At 39.4% G+C, this 24,740-nt stretch overlaps 1 protein-coding gene across 1 annotated transcript in view; it reads right to left on the reverse strand.

The window, feature by feature from the left end:
• Positions 1 to 24,740, reverse strand: part of Nbas (neuroblastoma amplified sequence) — a 285,612-nt gene that overhangs the window by 155,915 nt on the left and 104,957 nt on the right. The window contains exons 27-30 of the mRNA XM_028772232.1: positions 22,604 to 22,666; positions 20,660 to 20,782; positions 13,081 to 13,183; positions 10,708 to 10,937 (exon numbers count right to left, since the gene is read on the reverse strand). Of these exons, the coding sequence (XP_028628065.1) occupies positions 10,708 to 10,937; positions 13,081 to 13,183; positions 20,660 to 20,782; positions 22,604 to 22,666 (519 nt within the window). The remainder of the gene's footprint in view (positions 1 to 10,707; positions 10,938 to 13,080; positions 13,184 to 20,659; positions 20,783 to 22,603; positions 22,667 to 24,740) is intronic.

Consider the following 24,740-nt stretch of genomic DNA (forward strand, 5'->3'; position numbering starts at 1 on the left):
AGAAGAAGAAGAAGAAGAAGAAGAAGAAGAAGAAGAAGAAGAAGAAGAAGAAGAAACAATAATAAAATGACTCCTATTAACATTCTTCTTTCCTCACAGATCAGTGTTTTATTCAGCCAGCATTAGAGAAGCTTCCCCCTGTAACAATGAAAACAAATACAGAGACCCAGAGCCAGACATTATGAAGAGAAAGAGACCTTGAAACACATAGCTCTAAATGGGATGTCACAATCAAATCTCTCCCCTGTAAGCTCAAGGAACACCACTGAAGAGGAGGAGGAAGGAGTGTGGAAGCCAGAGGGGAAGAAGGACACCAGGAGAACAAGGCCCTCCAAATCAACTAAGCAAAGTGCATATAAACTCACAGAATTGAAGCAGCAAGCACAGGACCTACACAGGTCAGCCCCAGGACCTCTGAGTATAAATGATAACTTTTAGTTGGATATTTTTATAGGATTCCTGAGTGAGTGAACACGTGGGTCTCTGATCTTGTGCCTTTGGACAAGGCTCTTTTTCTTAGGCAAAAGTTCCCCTTGTCCAACTTTTATGTAGTGGTTTTTGTTTTATCTTAGTATATTTTATTTTGTTATGTTTTACTGTTATCTTATATAAGCCTGTTCTTTTCTAAAGACAGACAGAAAGAGAATAGATCTGGAGGGGAAGGAAGTGGAGAAGAGGAGCAAAAGGAAGGAAACTGTAATCAGAATTCACTGTATGAGAAAAGAATCTATTTTAATGAAATGGGGTGAGAAAATAAACATTTAATAACACACAAGCACACACACACACACACACACACACACACACACACACGGTATCAATCTGAGAAATGAATGGTATGGTGGCCCATAGATGCCTAGGAAGATTGTGGACATACACTGTTGTAAAAGATAAAAAGTGAGAGGCCCATAGAGATATTACGAAAAGGATCATTGATTGATTGCAAGTCTTTCTGTCTGAGTTAGTTGGCATTTGTCCCTTTGTGAGCACAGTATTTTGCAACAGAAGCTGCATAGAGCTCACAATTGCCTGGGAGTCCACATTGAGTCCTAGTGTTATGAACACAAGTGCCAAATGATGCCTCTTTGAAGGCCTTCTGGATCCACATAGTTAGCAACGACCACACCGGAGTCTACTTTTCCATTGGTTCCTTAAGGCTTACTGTCTTCAGTGGAACGCACTGGACTATGAAGCACTCTGAATACACCATTTACTTAAACGGATTTACTTTACTTTAAAATTTAAAATCACAATAATAATCTGAAATTTTTTAATTATAAAATATTATTCCATAATATAATTTCTTTTAATTGACAGGATGTCATCAATTATCTTAAATTATATCATTTATAATTTTTCAATGCATATAATTTTGCATGTAAAATATTAGATATTTCATATAATATATCAAAACTGATACAATGATTATTATATTATTTTAATTTGGATTATTAGTAGAAATACAATAAAACATTAAATGGAAACTAACATTTGAACCTATGGGATTTTGACACATTATATATAATTTTAGAAAACAATATATATTATTATTGAGAAAAAAATTAAGTATTCAAATTAAAAGATAAAGAAATGCTCAAAAAATAAAAATAATGGCGCTAATCTGCATAAGAAATGGAAGGCATAAAATTATGTGGACAAAGCAACGAGTTGTTATTTTTAAAAGTAGAAGGTAACACTTAATAAACCATTTTGAGGACACCCAAGAAGTTAATTTTAAAAACAAATGAGTAAAGTTAAGGAAATTTACAATTTACATCCTTTGTCTTCTTTGGCTATTGTCTTAATTAGGGTTTCTAATTTTTTCTTGTTATTTAATTTTTATTTTATTTATTTACATTTTTTTCTTTTTTTGTTTTTTGTTTTTTTGTTTTTACAATTTATTTTTTCACAAATCGTAATTCATTCACACAGGGGTTATAAACACAGAAATGCAGGATATGGGGAAGGGAATGACACTGGGGTGTGGGTGTTCAGGGGGAATACAGATATCTTCAGAACCGGGTATCTGCTGGGTGAAGGTTCAGGGGACAAATCACTATGACTCTGCCTGTGACTCATTTGTCCTTATCTAAGTTGGTATTGTCTGCCAAGGCTACCTATTTACAAGGTCTATGGCTACTCAGACTTGTAAATTTCCACAGAAGCTGCCTGTTTACATTAGCTTATAGCCATCTGTTTCAATGTTTTTCCACTGAGACCCAAGACTTGGTGTTAGTATACATGTATGACAGGCCTATTGCTGAATTTAGGCCTATGTCTGATTTTAGGTCTTCAGTGTATAAGCAGGGCTGCCCCTGACATCTCCTCCCTTCTCTAAGTATAGAAGGGCTGTGGCAATTCTAAACTCGCGAAGGCAGGGATAGAGGCCTGACCTCCAGTATTTGAAGGGGGCCAGTCCCCTTGTAATGGCTCCAGTCCCCCTGTCGTTGTCCAGTGAGGCATGAGGGCCATACCCATCCCGATGTCTTTTTCCTGGAGAGGGGATACTTTTGACATCAACCCCTATGCAGTCAGGCTTGTTCCTCAGGGAACCCAGATAGATATTTTTATCTTTTATTTATATTCCCTTGCAGTGCTTAGCCTCGCAGCCTAAGCAAGAATTCAGATCGCCTGTCAGAGGGGGTTCTGGGCGGCCCCTCTCTGCTTGGTCTAGGGGCTGAAGTCCCCCCTTTTAGGTTGGGTGGAGATGGGTTTTGGAAACACCCTGTATAAAGTAACAACCTCATCCTGAGTCTCGTGGTCCTCCATAGCTAACGTATGATAATGTATCTGAGTAGGTTTTGCTACCAAATTATTTATCTGTTGTATCACAGAGTTAGTCTGCCAATTTGAGGGCCAGGGACCAGCAAAAAAAAAGCAAAAAGAACCCAAATAATGGCCCAAGATGGGAGGAAATAGGGTTGACAACCTTGGAGAGGCTGAAAACCAATTCTTATACCAGCATTCATCTGTCTCTTTCTCTCTCTCTGATTTTCCTTAGGGCCTTCACTACCTATTTCATGCTCTCTTTAACCCTCCTTGTCTTGTCTATGTAAAGACAACCTTCTTCTTTGAGGGTTGTATACAGTCAAGAGCTGTATACAGTCTTTTCTATTGTACTAGAGTAAATCAAGTCCAATAAGGATCTTTGCGATTTTAGGAGGTCTCTTCAGACAGCGAAACGAGGGATTTCTTCAGATTAGTGATGTCAATCTCTAGCTGTTTGATGTTCTTGTCAATGGCCTGTCGAAGGTCTGAGTAGTATAAGTTCGGAGGCCAGCATCTGGATTAGAACTTCTAACAGCGGCAGAGATAGAAGAGGATGGAGAACCACGCATGTACCGAGAGCAATCCTGGGTAACAACTTGTATCTAGGGAGTGTATACCACAGTGAGAATGTGAAGGTCAGAACTGCAGATGACAGCACTCTCCTTACACCATACAATATCTGGGAATTGAACTCAGGCCCTTGGGTTTGTCTGCAAGAATCTTTAACTAATGGGCCCTGAGCTTGGCTAGTTTTGCTTTTTTTAATATTAGAAAAGTAAACTTTAAAGTTATATGTAAAAAAAAAAAAAAAAGAACTTCTAACAGCAGACATCACGGGCGATTCATTTTTACCTGGAAAGGAAAAAGAAGGGGATTCTCAGGGAGATTTCTCTTCCCTGGATGTAAATTGTTATTGATCGTATTTATGGTTGGGCCTGGCTTTGTGGGGGTACCTATTTTTTTCATTAATCTTTTTGGTAGCCAGTTAGCTGTGCCTTCTGTGGTATCAGACAGACATATCAATCCTCGGCCCCATAAGGGAACTGGGTCTGGGCCATTCCCTTTAAGGGTAAGAGGGTCCTTCCCCATATCTGTGGCAAAGTTTTGTTGGTTTCAGTGGTGCCAGAGGCAGTCAGCAGCAGATTTACCATGAGCTTTCAGCTTTAGAGAGATAAAAGTGAACAAGGCATGATGGAGAGTATTTCAGGGGGACTCCTTCTGAGGGGGTACCATTCCCCCACTTTTGTTTTTAAAACCAATTTTTCAGAGTTCTTGTAAAATCAGGGCAGAAGCGCCAACAGTCAATCCTTCCACACTCAGAGAGTCATGAAGACCTATTTAAGGATATATAAATCTATATTAAAAATCTTTTGTCAAAGAACTGCTATATCACCGCCGACAACTAATCAGACTATATAATATATCGATTAGTAATAGCTTCTTCTACTTTTTGTGAGATTACCTCTCTTTTGTCAATTAATTTTTGAGGAAAATTAGGATTTACCTCTCTCTTGAAAATATTGAACAGAGACTTAAATTCTTTTGTGGAGAGCTTAAAATAGGATCTTAGCCGAATAGCAACTCCTAGAAAGTTTTGAAAATAATTTAAAATAAGTAAACACTCTCCCTCTCTTTTTTTTATTTTTAGACCCTTTATCTGTGTGGTTTTTTTGTTGGATATTATACGTATTTAACGTTCAATGTTATCTCCTCTCCCATTCTCCCCCAAAACCCCTTATCCCATACCCCCTCCTCCTAATTTTTGTGAGGGTGTGCTCCAAACATCCTCCCAGTCCCATCTCCCTGCTCTCGAATTCCCACACAGTAGGGGATCCAAACATTCAGGGACCATGGCCCTCCACTTTCACTGAAGTCTAACAAGGTCACCCTCAATTCCCTATACAGGTGCATGACTCCCTCCCTTTGTGCTCTCTGGCTGGCGGTTTAGACTTTGGGAGCTCTGGTTGAAACTTTTGATACTCCTTCTAGAAAGGACCAAAGCATCCACCCTTTGGTCATCCTTCTTCTATGTGAGTTTTATGTGGCCTATATGTAGTTTCTTAGAACTTGTGATCTTTTGGGCTAATATCCACTTATCAGTGAGTGCATACCATGTATGTTCTTTTGAGATTGGGTCACCTCACTCAAGATGATATTTTCCAGCTCCATCCATTTGCCTAAGAATTTCATGAACTGATTGTTTTTAATAGCTGAGTAGTACTCCCTTGTATAAATGTACCACATTTTCTGTATCCATTCTTCTGTTGAAGGGCATCTGTGTTCTTTCCAACTTCTAGCTATTATAAATAAGGCTGCTATGAACATGGTGGAGCATGTGTCCCTGTTGTATGTTGAAACGTCTTTTGGGTATATGCCCAGGAGTGGTATAGCTGGGTCCTCAGGTAACACTATGTTCAGTTTTCTGAGATACCGCCAGACTGCCTTCCATAGTGGTTGTACCAGTTTACAATCCCACCAACAGTGGAGGAGTGTTCCTCTTTCTCCACATCCTCACCACCATCTGCTGTCACCTGTGTTTTTGATCTAAGCCATTCTGACTGGTGTGAGGTGGAATCTCAGTGTTGTTTTCATTTGCATTTCCCTGATGACTAGGGATGCTGAACACTTCTTTAGGTGCTTCTCAACCATTTGAACTTCCTCAGTTGAGAATTCTTTGTTTAGCTCTGTGCTCCATTTTTTAATAGGGTTCTTTGATTGTCTAGAGTCTAATTTCTTCAGTTCTTTGTATACCTTGGATATTAGCCCTTTATCAGATGTAGGGTTGGTGAAGATCTTTTCCCAGTCTGTTGGTTGCCGCTCTGTCCTATTGACTGTGTCCTTTGCTTTACAGAAGCTTTGCAGTTTTATGAGGTCCCATTTGTCAATTCTTGGTCTCAGAGCACAGGCCATTGGTGTTCTGTTCAGGAACTTTTCTCCTGTGCCTACGTGTTCCAGGCTTTTCCCCAGTTTTTCTTCTGTTAGCTTCAGTGTGGCTGGTTTTAGGTGGAGGTCCTTGATCCACGTGGAATTGAGCTTTGTACAAGGAGATAAGTATGGATCAATTTGCATTTTTCTACATGCTGACCTCCAGCTGGACCAGCACCATTTGTTGAAAATGCTGTCTTTTTTTCCACTCGATGGTTTTAGCTCCTTTGTCAAAGATCAAGTGACCATAGGTATGGGGGTTCATTTCTGGGTCTTCTATTCTATTCCACTGATCATCCTGCCTGTCTCTGTTCCAATACCACATATTTTTTACCACTATTGCTTTGTAGTACAGCTTGAAGTCAAGGATGGTGATTCCCCCAGAAGTTCTTTTATTGCTGAGAGTAGTTTTCGCAATCCTGGGTTTTTTGTTATTCCAAATGAATTTTAAGATTGCTCTTTCTAACTCTGTGAAGAATTGAGTGGGAATTTTGATGGGGATTGCATTAAATCTGTAGATGGCTTGTGGCAAAATAGCCATTTTTACTATATTAATCCTTCCAATCCATGAGCATGGGAGATCTTTCCGTCTTCTGAGATGTGCTTCGATTTTTTTTCTTCAGGGGCATGAAGTTCTTGTCATACAGGTCTTTTACTTGCTTTGTTAGGTTCACATCCAGGTATTTTATATTATCTGTGACTATTGTGAACGGTGTGGTGTCATTTCCATAATTTCTTTCTCAGCCTGTTTATCTTTTGAGTAAAGGAAGGCTACTGATTTGCTTGAGTTAATTTTATATCCAGCCACTTTGCTAAAGTTGTTTATCAGGTTTAGGAGTTCTCTGGTGGAAGTTTTGGGGTCACTTAAGTATACTATCATATCATCTGCAAATAGTGAGATTTTGACTTCTTCCTTTCCAATTTGTATCCCTTTGACCTCCTTGTGTTGCCTAATTGCTCTGGCTAGGACTTCCAATACTATATTAAATAAGTAGGGGGAGAGTGGGCAGCCTTACCTAGTCCCTGATTTTAGTGGGATTGCTTCAAGTTTCTCTCCATTTAGTTTGATGCTGGCTACTGGTTTACTGTATATTGCTTTTACTATGTTTAGGTATGGACCTTGAATTCCTGATCTTTCCAAGACTTTTATCATGAAGGGGTGCTGAATTTTGTCAAATGCTTTCTCAGCATCTAGTGAGATGATCATGTGGTTTTTTTCTTTGAGTTTGTTTATATAATGGATTACATTGATGGATTTCCGAATATTGAACCATCCCTGCATTCCTGGGAAAAAAGCCTACTTGATTGTGATGGATAATTGTTTTGATGTGTTCTTGGATTCGGATCGCTAGAATTTTATTGAGTAATTTTGCATCAATGTTCATAAGGGAGATTGGTCTGAAGTTCTCTTTCTTTGTTGGGTCTTTGTGTGGTTTAGGTATGAGCGTAATTGTGGCTTCATAGAATGAATTGGGTAGTGTACCTTCTGTTTCTATTTTGTGGAATAGTTTGAAGAGAATTGGAATTAGGTCTTCCTTGAAGGTCTGATAGAATTCTGCACTAAAACCCTCTGGTCCCGGACTTTTCTTTGTAGGGGGACTTTTAATGAGTACTTTTATTTCTTTTGGGGTTATGGGACTGTTTAGATGGTTTATCTGGTAATGATTTAACATTGGTAACTGGTATTTGTCTAGAAAATTGTCCATTTCATCCAAATTTTCCAATTCTGTTGAGTATAGGCTTTTGTAGTAGGATCTGATGATTTTTTTTTAATTTCCTTGGTTTCTGTTGTTATGTCACCTTTTTCAGTTCTGATTTTATTAATTTGGATGCTGTCTCTCTGCCCTCTGATTAGTCTAGCTAAGGGTTTATCTATCTTGTTGATTTTCTCAAAGAACCAGCTCCTGGTGAATTCCTGTGTCCCAGTGGGTCCCAGTTGTTCCCTGTTTGGGGCAAGTGCTGCTTTTTCCTTACCTGGGGTGCTGCCTGAGTTAAAGCTCCTGGGAGTCCCTCTTTCTCTCGGTTTTCTGGGGTTGGGTATGGAGCTGCAGCCTGTGACCTGCTCTATGCTCAGGCCCAGACCGGAAGTTCCTTATTTACATTTTAAATGTTATCCCCTTTCCTGGTTTTGCCTCCAGAAACTCCCAATCCCATCCTCTCTCACACTGCTTCTATGAGGGTGCTCCCTCCACCCACCCAATCTTTCCTGCCTCCTCACTCTCACATTTCCCTACACAGGGGCATCGAACCTTCACAAGACCAAGGGCCTCTCCTCCCACTGATGTCCAACAAGGCCATCCTCTGCCACATATGTGGCTGGAGCCATGGGTCCCTCAATGTGGACTCCTTGGTTGGTGGTTTATTCCCTGGGAGTTCTGAGGGGTCTGGTCAGTTGATATTGTTGTTCTTCCTATGAGTTGCAAACCCCTTCAGCTCCTTCAGTCCTTTCTCTAACTCCCCCATTGGGGACCCCATGTTCAGTCTAATGGCTGGCTGCAAGCATCCGGCTCTGTATTTATCAGGCTCTGGCAGAGCCTCTCAGAAGACAGCTATATCAGGCTCCTATAAGCATGCACTTCTTGGCATCCACAATACTGTCTGGGTTTGGTGTCTGTATATGAGATGGATCCCAAGATGGGACAGTCTCTGGATGGCCTTTCCCTCAGTCTCTGATCCACACTTTGTCTCTGAATTTCCTCCCATGAGTATTTTGTTCCCCCTTCTAAGAAGGACTGATCCACACTTTGGTCTTCCTTCTTGAGCTTCATATGGTCTGTGAATTGTATCTTGGGTATTCTGAGCTTCTGGGCTAATATCCACTTATCAGTGAGTGCATACCATGTGTGTTCTTTTGTGATTGGGTTACCTCACTCAGGATGATATTTTCTAATTCTACCATTTGCCTAAGAATTTCATGAATTCATTGTTTTTATTAGTAGAGTAGTACTCCATTGTGTAAATGTACCACATTTTCTGCATCCAGTCCTCTGTGGAAGGACATCTGGGTTCTTTCCACCTTCTGACTATTATAAATATAAGGCTTCTATGAACATAGTGGAACATATGTCCTTATTATATGGAGCATGTTCTGGGTATATGCCCATGAGTGGTATAGCTGGGTCCTCAGGTAATGCTATGTCCAATTTTCTGAGGAACCACCAGACTGAACATGCTGCATCATCACACACATATAAAGGCACATGCAGAGGTTCACCATGGTCTTTCAAGTCTGCTTCCAAAAGAAGCCAATGCTGCAGGGCTGTGGACTAGCTGCGACTGAGTGGACACATGGGTATCTGGATCCAGAAGACATATTACCCTTACGCTTTTACTAGAACTCAGCACTGAAAAGTGGCGAATTGAAACCAACTAAATTCAGACAAAAGGAGGACGAACAAATCAAGTGTAATCATTCAGTCTTTGAAGCACACAATAATGCTTCAGCTCACACACTCAAATATATTAATATAAACAGGTCAGAACAAAAAATGTACAATGCCTCCATTTTATAAAATTACACGTGTATTTACAAAGTACGTAATATCCAAATGATTAAGCTTGAAGTATCTTATCTTCTTAAAATAAGGAATGAATAATTTAATGAAACAAAATGCAAAATTTCTTACAGACTGTTGGGGTACAGAGTTGGAAAATCAGGGTCACAAGATACTAAGGAGGTTCTCAGCTTTGCTCGGTTTTTTGACCAAGCAACAATACGTAAGATACTACAAGAAATGCTCAAATCATCGATTGCCCTCATAATAGGAAGCAAGTTTTAAAATGTGTTTCTAGAATGGAGGAAAGAAAACCTCAGTATGGTCTAAAAGGGAGAACTCCAATAAAAAGAGAGCAGACTGGGACTTCCAATGTGTGACCCAGAGGATGCTTAGCAGAATTACTGTAATGGTCAGACAGCAGAGAAATACAAACAGAAACATACCTAAGGCACTGTTTACAAAGAGTCAAACTAGTGTAGTTATTGCTTTGGTTTGTGCGCATGTCTCTCTATGGTTCATGACGTAGGAGCTCTTTTCCCAGGAAGGTACTATCTAAACCAGCAGTTGATAACCTGAGGTTTGTGATCTTTTTTGGAGTCAAAGGAACCTTTTGCAGAGGTTGCATATCAGATATTTATACTACAATTCATAACAGTAGCAAAATTATAGTTATGAAGCAGCAACAAAATAATTTTATGGTTGGGAGTCACCACAACATGAGGAACTGTATTAAAGGGTTGCAGCATTAGGAAGTTTGACTGGGAACAGATGACAGGACCACTAAGAGGCAGAGTCTACAACTCTTAAGATTGACGCTTTCTGCTGGGTTCCTATCTCAACATAGGAGGAAGGTCCTCTTCTATGACCTTCTGTTCTAAAACCTCTTACAAAGCTTGAAGGTAAAAGCTCAGGATTTTTTATAACAGTAGAATAATAACAGACTAATACAAAAGACTTTTCTGAAGTACTTAACATTCAGAGGCAATATATATTTGGGGATGAGTTTTATTGGACTCTAGGTTTTATAAAGATCTACTTCATAAATATTAATTTCAATTCAGAAATTTCCCCCAAGATTGGTACAATGTTTTTTTAGATTACAAAAACTCAGAAATATACCTTGTTTCTCATGTTAACTAAGAAGAATGAACTAATTATAGGCAAAAAAGAACTGAATTTAAAAATCTAGAAATTTCTACCTGGAACTGACTTTGGAATAGATGCTATGCAAAGGAGATAAACACTGCCCACAGTACTGAAATTTCAGAACTTGAATTTCTTGGTGAATCTATGGACATCTACTAAAAAAAGAGGAAGAGGTTTATAGACAATGAGCAAAATGACTCTGCCAAAAGAATGGCAGTAAGGAGTGAGGGGAGGGAAGAATTCAGTATTTAGTAATTCATTGCTTGCATCCCTATAGTAGATCAGCACACAACATCACCCCCATGCAGTGTACGTAAGATAATCTGCATGGGAACCTGCACCCAGCACTCACAGAACACAGATGTCCTACCTGGCCAGATCCATGCAGCTGTCAGTGAGGTTGGTGGAAGAGTTGAAGTACTCTCTGCTGGCAGCCAAAACCAAGTCAATACTTCTCTCATAGCTGACCCTGTACTGGGGTTTTCCTTTATGGCCTGCACCAGCTGGAAGGTTATCCCAACAGGCACTGCACTGCATCATCTGCCCCGCAAGGTGGATGTTTTCCAGGCGACTGGAGCAGAGAAGGCTTTCTGCAAATATCTGAGAAAAAGAAAACCTCAGAGTTACTGTTAAAGAAGGGAGGCTCAGTTCAACAAAACAAACAAAACAAGGACTCTGAAATCCAAAAGAAATAAATCAAAATTTTATCTACCCTAGAACGAGGGGTTGCATGACATCATGTGTGTAGTAAGTAACTGTGTACTGTCTATGTTGAAGTAGCTGTTCTATGAATTCCACCTCAATAAAAGAAAAATTCACCTTAGATAGAAATTTTACTAGATGAAACAAATAAGCCGTGCTATTTAAGGCATTACAAAAAAGATTTAAATGTGTAAAGTTCACTCATTTAAAACCAGAATTGAAGCTGGGTGTGATGGCACACACTGTAATCCCAGTACTTGAGAGATTCAGCCAGGATAACTGAGCCCTAGGCTAGCCTGGACTACATATATTGCCTATAAATAAAGTAAATGAGCAATAAAGAAAATCCACTCATCAACTGTCAGATACACTGCCTGACTCTCAACTGGGCCCATTATGCTTACTGTAATGGATGTCTGACTACCATCTCTGATACACATAATTCACAACTGCTTACAGCAGAGAAATTCACAGTCTCCACCCATGGGGAGAAGGAGTCAAATCCAAGTGTGGGTGCAGTGGGCAAGTACTGTCTGACTAAGCTGCTCCCTCAGCATCGTCTGAATTCATATTCAGGAATGAGTCAGACTATAAACACAAATGTCCACATAAACACTAAAACTGTATCATAGAGCACCGAGGGCTTTCCAACTTGGCTGTTAAGGTGTATTTTAATAAAATTAAAAAACACTGATGGAAGGTACCTTGCAAGAATATGTTATACGAAAGTCACTACTTCACTTAAAATCAATTTTGTAAGATTACTTGTGCAAGATAAATATTAGTGTGACCCCTAAGTGCTGATGTGACATACATTCTCTCTCTGCATTTATGGGAGGATGAAGACCATGAGGAAACTGATGAGATGACAACAATGTCACAGAGAAGAGCTTCTTGCTCCATATGAAGAGCACCCAGCTTCTGTAGCATTGCCTCACCATTCACTCTCCTGGGAGTAGGTAACATGAGACAAGCCTGTATTGTGATGTCTGCTAAGAGAGCTCACTTCATATCACAAGAGTACCTATAAAATACAAGTTGAGACCCAAAGCACATAATGAATGGCACACAAGCGTTTGGCAGGTGAAAGTGACACACATGAGCACAAGCCAAATGAATTTTCAACCGTCCATTCAATAAAGTCACAGAGCACTAGGGCCAAGATTGAAAAAGAACTGCAAGTTATTCACCCTGAACTGTAAAGTCCTGCCAAAATGAAGACTCTGCACTGTTTATTCAACAGGCCAGTCTTTGTCCATCATGTTCTACATTATGTCACTGTGCTTTCAAATTATTTTCCAAGGACAACAATATTTAACAGCCAAAATCAAATGATATGTTAAAGGGCGATATTAAGGCTTTAGTTTTGTCAAGTCTATTTTACTGTCTTCTAGGATCTTTTCAGAACTTATAAATGTTTTCTAACGTTTTCTCAACGGAGAGATATTCAATGATAGTAAAATGCCTACCTAGAACCTCAAGGCCAAAACCAAAGGAACCCATCTGTACACAGCTCCATTTTAAAGAAAGGCTACAGTGGAGGCAAGTTATATGAGGTCCTAGCACGTAGCCAGACTAGCCATCAAGATTTATCAGGAGATTTACAAGTAAGAGAAAAGACTATATTCCAAGCAGAGGGAATGGTGTACACACAGTTACAGCAAGAGATATGCATCCTACATGAGGGAGCAACTGAAACATGCAGAACACTGGACAGTGACCAAGCAAAGAGTGACCTGGGAGGCTCAGGCTGCTGCAGTTTTCCCTACCACAAGTGCAGGTACCTACAGTGATATGGAACAAGCAACAGGTTGTATGCAGGAGACCATGATGTCTGTAAATAAATGTAAAGCAGAAGATAGGAACACAGGAATCAAGCAGAGGCCTGCTGCCATTCAGCAGAGTGAGGAAGGCAGGACGAATAGCAAATCCATCATCAGCTGTTAATCACACTGCATACAGTACCTCTTACAGTCCCTATATTGTGGCAAAACACAATAATCAAAATTTTAAAAAAACAATATTTTATAGCCTGAGATACCTCATAGCAAGCACTGGAATCGAGGCACGTGTACACGTGCTGCTGCATGGTCAACATGTCCTGCAGGAGCATCCTCCACTGAGACTCACCAACAGAAGGCTGCCTGTGGAAAGAAAGAAACAGAACATGAAAGCTGACCCCCAAAGCCCTCCAGGTACTACCATCCTGCACACACCAACCATCAAATAACCCATATGGCTAAACTGCATTTGAATTTATAAGAAAAAGTAAACAGACTTCCTATGGGAAGAACAAAAACCAGTAAAATGAAGTAAAAAACAGAGACAGCCACGAGTTTCAAATTCCATCATCATCATCGCTGTGCTCGGCACGAGCCTTCTTTTGGTTGTTCATGCAGTTCTGTTTAATTTGGGAACTTTTCTTTGGAACACTGTCCCATCATATGGCTCTACTGAACTGGCCTTGAATCCACATAGAGCTCCAGATTGTCTTGATTCTCCTGCCCTAGACTCTAGCATGCAGGGATTATAGGTAGAAGCCATCAGGTCTAGCTACCCAGGGTCTTTTGAAATTTCCTATAGACATTGAGACACAGGAAGCAACCTTAAACCATGTTAGATCAGGTTTGGCACACAGGACCAGCCTACCACCAGCACTGTGGCTGGAGGCTTAGCTTTAAAAGTCAGTGGCTCTGTACCTTTCTAATGCTGTGACTCTTTAATATAGTTCCTCATGTTGTGGTGACCCCAACCATAAAACAATTTTGTTGCTATTTCATAACAAATTTTGCTACTATTATGAATCATAATGTAAATATATGATATGTAGGATATCTGATATGTGACTCCCAAACGGGTTGAGACACACAGGTTGAGAACAATTGATTTACCCAGAATTCCAAGCAGCAAAGTTCACAAGCAATAAAGTGGCCTGCAGGAGTTACCTTCTCAGGTGGCAGCCCAGGGACAAGCCTCAGAGTACTTACTGAATTGCCATCTGCTTTAGGAAGAAACTTCAAGCTCCAAAATAGACAGTAATCTTTTACAACAATTCCTGGGACATAATTTTCAAGATTCCCTCTACAGGGAGGCCAGTAAGCATACTCAAGAAAGACCCAAACATTCAGCTCCAATCCAGTGTTTGGATTAGTTTGTCCAGGCTGTTGAGTAGACTACACCCATGCCCACTCCTGATCCCTTGGGCTTGACAGAATCCTGGCTGGCATTGCATAGCAGCTGCAGACAGACAATGCCTCTTTTAGACAGTAAGGCCTTAACAGCCGGCACTGGCTCGGCAAATAATGTACCACAGAGAAATGTCATTACTGATCCCCAGACCAAGCTTAATCCACTGTATGCACCCTGCTATCGCCATACTTATCAGTTAGTGTTCACTGTCCTGGAATTGACAAAATGAGGCCATACCTGGTTCCAACATCCCCTACCCCAGTATTCTGCAATACAAGATAATAAATGTGCATTAACTACAAGATGTTCTGCAAATAAAAGATGAATAGACATACAGGTCAGTGGGGGGCTTCCAAACCATCCTGCACAGCCCTTACCTGCAGCCACATGGCCTCCGGATTAGGGAAGGTGAAGGCTGTTGTGACTTCTACCCCTTAAGAGCTTCTTCCTCCACAGTGGCAGGTACAGTGGGACTCACTTGCCTTTCCCAACAGTCCACCCTTGTTCAACTAACTGCTAATTAAGACTCTAAAGCCTTCAGAAGGATTTCCGTCAATCCCTCCACCCACCCTGGGAAGATAAATTCAACATAGATTTTGCTCTATTTGCTGACAGAGACCAAGCCTGGCCCCATTTTTCTTCCATTTTCTATCCCCTCTTGAATGGTTTATGCACTATACCAACTCAGTTTACTCCCTGGTCTATATTAGTCAAATTCTGCCTAGCTATTCCTACATCATCAAAATTGATTGTGCAACAGGGCTTATCAAACCAAATAAGGCTGCTCAACTGTGAGAGCACAGCCCTGTCTTACCTGGTGAATCACAATTTCTACCTTACACTTTTCCTCTTTACTACCAGACAGTTCCCATGAGTTCCACATTTTTAGACTTCACAAGGGCTTCTTTTTTTAAATTGGATATTGTATTTATTTACATTTCAGATGCCTTTCCCTTTCCCAATTTCCCCTCCCTAGAAACCTCCTATTCCATCCCCCTCCTCCTTTTTGCTTTTATGCCATTTTAATTACATGCAAGTATGAAAGTTAGTTCTAGTTTGAGGAACTAACAATACAATAGATGCAAATAGTCAAGGAACAAACAAGACAATAAACACAAATAGTCAAAGAACAAGCAAGGCAATAAACAAAATTCTGTGAACACTCCCATGATCACTGTTTCTAGGGGCTTATCAGGATGACCAAAATGTCCGAGCCAACTTCCCTATCCTAGCCTAAAGTCATTTTTATGTCTGAAGCCTCCTTCCTTGTTCTAGCCTAAAATTTAGATTCCTGCCTGAAATTACTTCTTTGTTCTAGCCTAATGTTAGAGTCCTGCCTGACGACCACTCAGGAGGGCTTCTTGAACTGCAATCTGTATTCTCTTCAACCTTTGAGTGTCCTCCAGGTTTAAGAAGTGCAAGCTAACACCTCTATTTTATCCTCTTCCTGTTTTTTTTTTCCAGTTCTCTTGAAACAACAGGCTAGGGTGAAGGACTCTAACTGCATGTTCCACTGTAGTTTCTCCTTCATACATGCAAGTTCCTCTGTGCAGCCACTCTGGACTCTGTCCCCTGTCTTATAGAAAACAGCAACCTTCCAGTGACTACGACAGCAAAGAGATTGAATCCTACTATAGGGGGAGATTCCTATCTAATACCTGCTGTAGATGATCTACCCTCAGACAGTGTAGCTTTAGCTGTCTAAAACCCATAACAAGAAAATGCCACTGCTCTTCCCAAACTTATCTTTGGTTCTGTTGAATCGGCCACCTCCATCCAATGTTGTGGAAACTCTCTCCATGGGGAGACAAACAAACTTCCCTCCCTAAAGAGCTTCATTGACAAATCAACTTAACTTGGTGAATCCATGAATTTATTGGGGTTACTTACAGGCACGTAGGTGACTCAAAAGCACCCATACCATGGGAAAGTCTCACTTTCCCCCAGATCACAAAAAAAATAAAGAATAAAAAAAATAAAAATCAGACGTATCCATTAACCTTCCACAATATATATACTGTAGTATCTCCCCAGACCAGGAGTCCACAAGAAATCAGGGCAGAATTATATACAGCTGATTGGAAAGTATAGGAGGGAATGATCCAATAATTCTCTTCTTCCCTCCTTTCAATAAGGGAGCATCAACACTCCAGAAGCAACGAATCATAGCTCCTCTGAAGGAGTTGATGGTATCATGCTCAGAGCACAGCATTCCTCACTATACACAGAGGCAATTTATCAACCCGAGCAGTTCTGCAGGGCCAGTGAGGGTTTCACAATCCCATGATGAAAACCCACCTTATGTCTGTTTCCCAGGCTGCAGGTTCTCCTGCAGCAGGGAAGGAGGGTTTGCTAACAGTTTCACCTACAGTCATGAATTTGGGGTATGAATGCATGACACTGCTGAATTAAACATTCTTTACTCAAAGCCCAATTCACGGAATCATGAGGAATGGGTAAGATTAACTTTGGGTAGCTGCAGACATGCAAGATGCTCCTAACATACAAATGAGCTCAATAACCTGCATGGAGTTCAGTGTTTTCATTTGACTTCTAGGCTTCCTTCTCTGTAACTTAACGTCCAATATCTAAAAGGCACACAAGTTCGTACTAGAAAAATGTGAATGAATGGGTGGATTTTATGTCTTAAAGATATTTTGTTTTATGTTATCTTATAAAACAGTAGGAAGGTGAGCATGCTGTAAGTTTCTTTGTTTCTCTCTCAGTTCATCTTACTTGAATGTACCTGAGCATAGAATCACTATGTTTACCTCTAATTATGAAATTCTGGACAATAACAGAACTCAATATTGGAAAATGGTAGATGCTTTTTGGGTTTGTGAAGTACAAGATAGTTTCTTTTACATGAATCTTTTATCTTGTATATCTCAATATATTATCATTTAAAATCATCACTGTTACCAGGTGCTGTGGTATGGATCTATTATCCCAACACTCAAGAGGCTGAGGCAGGGGCATCATAATTCCAAGGCAGCCTGACCTACAAAGGGAGATGCTATGCCAAACCACAGCAATGCCTACCATTTCTGTCTGTTATTACGCTTAAATGGACAAGATAGATGCTAAGTATATAGTAACTAAAAAACATTTTCCCTGAGCACTTCTGCTTTTGGAAGCTAGGACTCACTATGTTACATAGGCTGGCCTCTGGGCCTGGGATTAAGCAGTTCTTCTGCTTCTGCCTCTGCCCCTCGAGGAGCTGAGACAACAATTGCCCTGGTCATCATGCTAAAAATGTAATAAGCACATGCCTCACTGTCCATAATAGTTTCTATATTACATGAAATGGACAATTCTTTTTGTTTATGTGCCAAGAAGCACACAAGGACACATACTTCTCTGGCACACAAACATACATAACACATTGCTGCTTCTAGAAGTATTCCAGAATAACCTATATAGGATATCCGGCATTTTCATCCTGCTCCTTGAACGTTTTTCATAGGCTTCAAAAACCTGTGGTATGCCTTTCAGATTTTTCTTAAAGCCAGTGATGTAACAAAATGTTTGAAGTTCCTGTCCACCTTATTAGCTCAACAAAATCAGACCCTGGCCTTGTCAGGCTGAACACAAGTGCACAGCCCAGCTGTTCCTCTGGAAGCTATCAGCACCAGGACAGATGGTATAAATGTTCCCTCACACATGGCTAGCCAGAAGTAGAGATCCTAATTAAAATAAATTAGAACACATCATTTACAATGGCCCTTTTCAGTATATATCGAATAAATAAGAATCAAAAGCAGGATTTTAAGAAACAAGAATTTAGCAAGCTAATAAGATGCCTGAGTATACAGTATTATTTACAAGTCTACTTGAGATAGATTCCCCCCACCCAGGTATAGACAGTACCATACTCAAGATGGAAAAACCTGGATTCATGACGAATATGATGAGCTCTGCCGTCATTTGTGACACATATGAGATGTTTTAGAGGTGTTGAAGGCTTAGGCACACTCACATATTAAGACAGATAGCAAGCTGACAATTTTGAAATTGAGCCGTTTTCTCCTAAATATTCACAGTGAGCAGATCGTCCTGGGTAGAACCCCACACTGGGCACATCAGAAGCAAGTAAGGAGCTCAACAGCAGGAACTACTGTGGAGGCACAAGTCCTAGAGTTACACAGCATCATCCTGGGAACAGTGACCCCTTGTTAAGTTGTCACAAGACTGGAAGAGTGAGTCAGTAATTATCAGGGCCATGGTGTGTACATTCCTTCCCATTTAAATCACATATTGGCTGTAACTTACAACTTACAAGAAGACCTAAGGCACATATGTTTGTTAATAAAACACTATATAAGAGACAGGGACAGTGAGTAGAGAAAGGCACAAAATGATACGGCATTTCTGGCACAAAGAATTTGACTGTACTTAGAATATAAGCTCAGTACTTTCACTCTTATTAGTATTGGAATTTCATTTCTTCTTTATCAGACTCAACTGTATCTCTAACAATTCATTATTTAGTCCTACTGCCAGCAAGTTGGTTTGCTGTCCCAACAGGACTTAAGAGTCCCCTCCAGGCTTCTTTAACTTTTTATACTTTCCCAACATGACAGATTCTGAAGATAACTTCCACGTACACACATAGGGAGCATATCCAAGCTCTCGCTCTATCTCGGAATCCCCTTCCTCTGAATATTTACCTTTACATCAGCCTCTTCAAGCAGGCTCTTCACCTACTGTCTCACTCAGTGCAAAGTCGCAGGTCCTTCCCACTGAGGCTTTGCTGTGTGTCCACTCAAAAAATGATTAGCATGGGCCAGACTGTTGCCAATTTGTTTATGGGCCATTTGGATCTCATATAGTTGGAATCATCTTTGAAATCTTTTGCCAATTTTTCTACAAGGCAATCTATTTTCTCCCTCACAATTTATTGTATAGCTTGGACAGACCAAGAAGGTACAATATTCCTTGTTTTTACATGTGCTAATATTAAAGCAGTAAACTGACTCAAAATTGTCCAAACCAACAAGAACAAAATAATCATATGATAATGTGAATGGAAAATTCATATATTCATGATTAAGAAATGTGAATATTAACAAAATATTCAAAAATAATATGAATAAAACTTTATAAATAAATGCATAATTAAGAAATGTGACTACTAAGTATGGGAGCACAAGATATGCAATTATTAACTAATAAATTCGGTTCAGCTAGCAATCTTGCAGCTAAATAAATTCCCAAAGATACAGTGAAATTCATAATTCCATCAGAATTAATGTACTACTTTAATGATGACATAGAAAGGCCAAAAGTTACCAAACACAAATACTCTATTTTAAAAATTGTTGAGATTACTATCTTTTATTTACATAGTCACTTGAAAACACAAGTATTTAAAATCTGGTGGAAGCTATGTTATGCAATAAGAATAAAAATTAAGTTATACAATCAACAATATAAAGTGAATCCAGCAAGACTGGAAGACAAAAGATCAATATAGGAAAGCTTAGTTGATCGGTTCTGGTGATGTATACCTGGGACCCTCGAATTCCGGAGGCAGGGCATAAGATTTAAGAGAATCATGAGTTTGAGACCAGTCCAAGCTCCAGAGGAAAACTCCACCTCACAGGCTCACACAGGCTGCTCATCGCTATATTAAGAGTGAACGATGTGAAATGGATTTAATTCAAATCACCACCACACATGCCTAGGAATCAGGTTTCCGTGATAATTATAAGACGTGCATACTGAAAACATGAAAACACTGAAAGGGACAGAAGACATGCTGTCCGATGGAATGAAAGACTCAAGACTGACCAGCTGGTGTCAAAGCCAACTGTGTGGACACTGAATAGAACATATGGAGGGTTTCTTTTATCATCATCATCATCATCATCCTCCAGCATATAATCCTGTCCTCTACCTTTATGTATTTATAAAACAGAAATTAAATATATTCATTTGAAAAATAAATATCTATAAAAGCTGAGTTTATAAAAGTCAAAACAACTCTAATGTCCATCAATAGGTAAGCATATACAGATTGGGCAATGCATCTAATACATGGAACACTACTCAGCAAATGAAACAGTAGAATCCATCAAGTAATGGTACATAATAAATGATGCTAAGTAAAAGAAACAGAGACAGAAAATGAAACCTAAAAGGATATAAAAATGATCGGTAGCAGCTCGTGACTTCGTGAGGCTTAATGAGAAGGAGGAAGGAGACTTGAAGAGGCAACTGATGAGGATTACTACCTACTATGGTCATTATTCTGAATACCATGATGGTATGTATCATGCTATATGCAAAGACCAAATCTTATCAAACTATATATTTATAATTGTAGTATGTTATTGACCAATTATATAACTGACTGGTTGCCAAAAGAGAAGACAAGTAATATACAAACAAACATCCATGAGCATGAGTCAATCATGTTCGTCACTTACTTCCGCCCAGTGTGCCTGGTCAGTCGAACCATCAAGCTGCGTGCCTCTTCGGAGCTGGACTGGGTGTTCTTCACAAATGAAACTGGTTTCTCGAGTCCATGTTTTTTTAAAAGCTCGGACACACTGTAAGAGAAAGAAGAAATGTTTAACATCGTTCAAACACAGAGATTAAATATCTTAAGAATTTACATTATCCTTAGAGTTGGTGGAAAAATAAAAGGTATCACATATACATAAGATCCAGTATTATATATTACATTAATTCTTACCAAAAATAAAACTTATAATTATATATCAAACAACACAGTTTTCATTGGCTGTTTTTAGACTATACCTAGAATAAATGATCTGTTCTTCAAAAGATGAAACCTATAACTCAAAATCTTTCTGGCAAGCTGCCTCCACTCTAAAAGTATACATAGCAATAAGGCAAATGTGTGACTTTAGTACTAAGCTTCAAAGCTTGGCAGTACACAATCAATATGGTGCATGGGGGCACTCTGCTCCCTAAATGCAACTGAAATATTTTTTCAGTATCATCTCTAGTTTGAGTGAATAAGAAGACTGATGGTCTCCAAATAATGATGAATTTCTACATATATGCTATTAATGAAATGATATCATCAGTAATTACATATTAAAAGAATAGTTTGTTTTATTATTTTGCATCCTTCCTTCCTTCCTTTCCTTGTTTCTTTGTTTATTTGTTTGTTTGTTTGTTTGTTCATTTTTGATGCAAGGTCTCACATATTCTGGGCTGGTCATGATCTTGCCACACCTGAGGATGATACTCAACTTCTATTCCTCCTACCTCCCCCTCCTAGTGCATGATGAGCAGAACAGGCCACCACATGAACATTTTAGAAAAGAGATACAGAATCAAAGCTTTGTACACACTGAAAAAATACCCCACCGACTGAGGTACAGTCACAGCTCCTAGTTTTCATTCAATTTCATAACACTTAAAAATATTTTTATGGTATAGTATTTTCATTTTTCATATTATAAGATAATATAATTTTATAATATAATACTTAAAAGTTATAATATGTATATACACATAAAAATTAATGCTAGTTAATAATACCAAACTCCCTAAAGGCCACATTAAAAATATTTCAGTCTCAGAGAAAGACAGCTCAAATTCACCATTTCATTGTAAATTTAAGACTACACCAACAAAAACACATTAAAGTTCCAACATAGCTTGATATGACCCCAACAGTCAGTCACACAGACTATTGTGCTTTATGTCTTATCAATGTAATAGACACTAATTGCAAACTGATGAAATTATTGCTGTGCTGTATAAATTAACATTTCTTTTGTGCCAAGAAAGTATGAGGGATTTTGGTTTCTTAATCTTTCACCATCTCATGAAATAACTATTATAGTTAAGAAAGCCATAAATTCAAAGGTCACACAGCTAGTGAGTAGAAATGTCTGGACTTGGATATAGGCTTATCTGGGCATGGCATCTCATACCTATTACCCCAACACTGGAAGGCTGAGGCAGAAGATCGCTGTGAGTTTAGAACTAGCCTGAGCTACATGGCAAAATGTTTTTTAAAAATCATACAAACAAACGAAGCACACACCTATAACTAACAGTCCAGGGGTAAGTATTAGGGACAGGAGGATTATCTATGAATTCAGATGCACCCTGGTCTACATTAGTGAGTTCTAGGTCCCAGTAAAAACTACAGTGGGGAGGAGAAGTACTGGAGTTGGGAGCACAGCATATGTGCATGCACACTCAGGCTTATCAGGTTCATATCCCATATCTGCTATAGTAAGATAGCGCACATATCATTGAGAAACTGTTCAAGAGAGTCAACGGACTACATATTCAAACTAGACATGAATGACAGCTAGGCCATTGGCACATGGTCCCACAGACATCTTACTTAGCACGGAACTAAAAAACTGGTCTTTTGTATTCACCTGAGAATTTTCTCCAGTTGGTCTACCATGTCATGAAGAGATGAGGTTAGCTTTGTATTATGCCTAAAAATAAAAAATAAAAATTAGGTTTAGAAGTGAGATTTTAATAAAATATAAAACAGCTATATGGAGGAGAAAAGAATGTTTCTCTTATACATGATAATATTACACTGCCCAACTAAAATTTGAAGCTTATTTCCTATGTACCATCCAAAGACCTCCAGGGTCCTGCACTATTTCCTTGAGGTACTGATAACATAATGTGACTGGTCACACCCAAATGCATAGAGTAAAGTCACGTATGCCTATTTCCTTGAATTAATTTAATAAATTAAGATTAAAATTAGTAGAATCCAATATTGGAAAAGTGAGCACCAAATAGCTGTTTACCGTCTTAAAATCTTCATTTCAACTATGTGCATACACTACTTTAGACTTGTAAATAAGGAGAGGATTATGTCCCCATAGGCTCCTTTATAGTACAATGTGACCTCTCTTAAAAATGTGTTTTTCTAAATGACTAACTTTTCACAGTGAAAACACCAGTTGCCCATAAATGGTGTGACATACATAGCAGACTGCTTCCCTAAGGTGTCACATCTGTCTCTATGTGCTGTTGTTCAGCACTATCCTATGAACATGATATCCATCACCACTGTCATCTGAGAAACTGTGATACATCAGGAGCAAACCCTGAGACTGGGCCTGTTGACAGCCTGTCAAGGAAGAAAGGAGAGGAGAAAGTCAGCAGACCCGTACATGAGGTTTCAGCCACTCCCTGGTCCTCACACCAACTGTATGTGATTCTGCCCCAGCTGCACATAGTCTGGGGTTTAGGACGTATTAGAGTACATAGACTGTGAACAGTTAACTGAAGGGCATACTCCATCTATACAGAACTCATCACCTCATTCAGCCTTTACAGTAGTGTGGCTGCTCTGGAGTCAGCTACATGTCTGGCACCAATGCCACATAAATGAGACCAATAACCTCATTAGTTCACAGAGCTGACTTTAGAATTGTCCTCTGGTCAATCATTGACACCCTACACGGGGAAAGCACTTCCTCATATCTCGTAAGGAAAATCTCACTAATGCAGTTATAAAGCACCTGCAGTAGCTATAAGCCATAAGTTCAGCCCAAAGAACTGATGGGATTTAGGTCAAACAGCTTGAACCAGACTCTTTTCTTAAGGATGTTGTGGCATCCAGTGTATTAGACAAGGAGGTTCATTAGACAAGGAGGGTGACTGTTAGTGATGTTCCTACCATAGCCAAATAAGTATGATGGCAGTCAATCCATTACTTTGTGAAGACAAACTTCATCTTGACAATCAAAAGGTCAGATGCTGAGGTAATACTCTGAAACTGTACAAAACCATCTTCCATTCATCCTTTCCCTGTATCTAAGTCTATGGGAACAAGTGTTGCAGGGTAGAATGAAACCATGGTGATTCCTATCATCTATCTAGTAAAAACTAAACAATTCCCTGACATGAGACGAGGGACAGAAAACACAAGGACAGAAGAAAGCTACAACAAGGAAGCCTTCCTAACTAAATATTCAATTTTACTGAAGAAGCTGGAGACCAGTGAAAGTGAGCACCTTGACAGAAGTACCAAAGGCATAAAGAGAACGGTGCTGCCTAGCATGGAGAACCCATGTGGGATACTTAGGAACTAGACTGCAAAGCGAGAGGGAATGACAGCTACCTGATGTCCAAGGAGAGAACTACTAAATACAGACTAAGAAGAAATAATGTACAGAATAAACACAAGCAGTCCATAAACACAAAGATTAAAAACAAAACAAAACAAAAAAAAAACAACTAAAGCTCAATTTAAGAACCAAGAAGTCAGTGCTGTAGGCTTTCAGAGGATTCTTGTTACAGTGCTGTACTTCTTACTTTTCAGTGTGTGATAGTCACATTGAATGGAATGATATCAGAAATTATAATTACAATGGAACTCCCATATAGTAACAGCAAAATGAAGGCTATCTTCAGACACCAAGATGACAGACAATTTTACTTTTATCTCTGTTTGGCTCCCCTTTATGTTTTGAAGGCTTGGGACGGTCTCAAGAATATTGGGCCACGTGAATATTGAGCATGCACCCCACCACTGAGGTATCTCCC

Source organism: Grammomys surdaster, unplaced genomic scaffold, assembly GCF_004785775.1.
Source record: "Grammomys surdaster isolate TR1022 unplaced genomic scaffold, NIH_TR_1.0 212, whole genome shotgun sequence".
NCBI lineage: Eukaryota > Metazoa > Chordata > Mammalia > Rodentia > Muridae > Grammomys > Grammomys surdaster.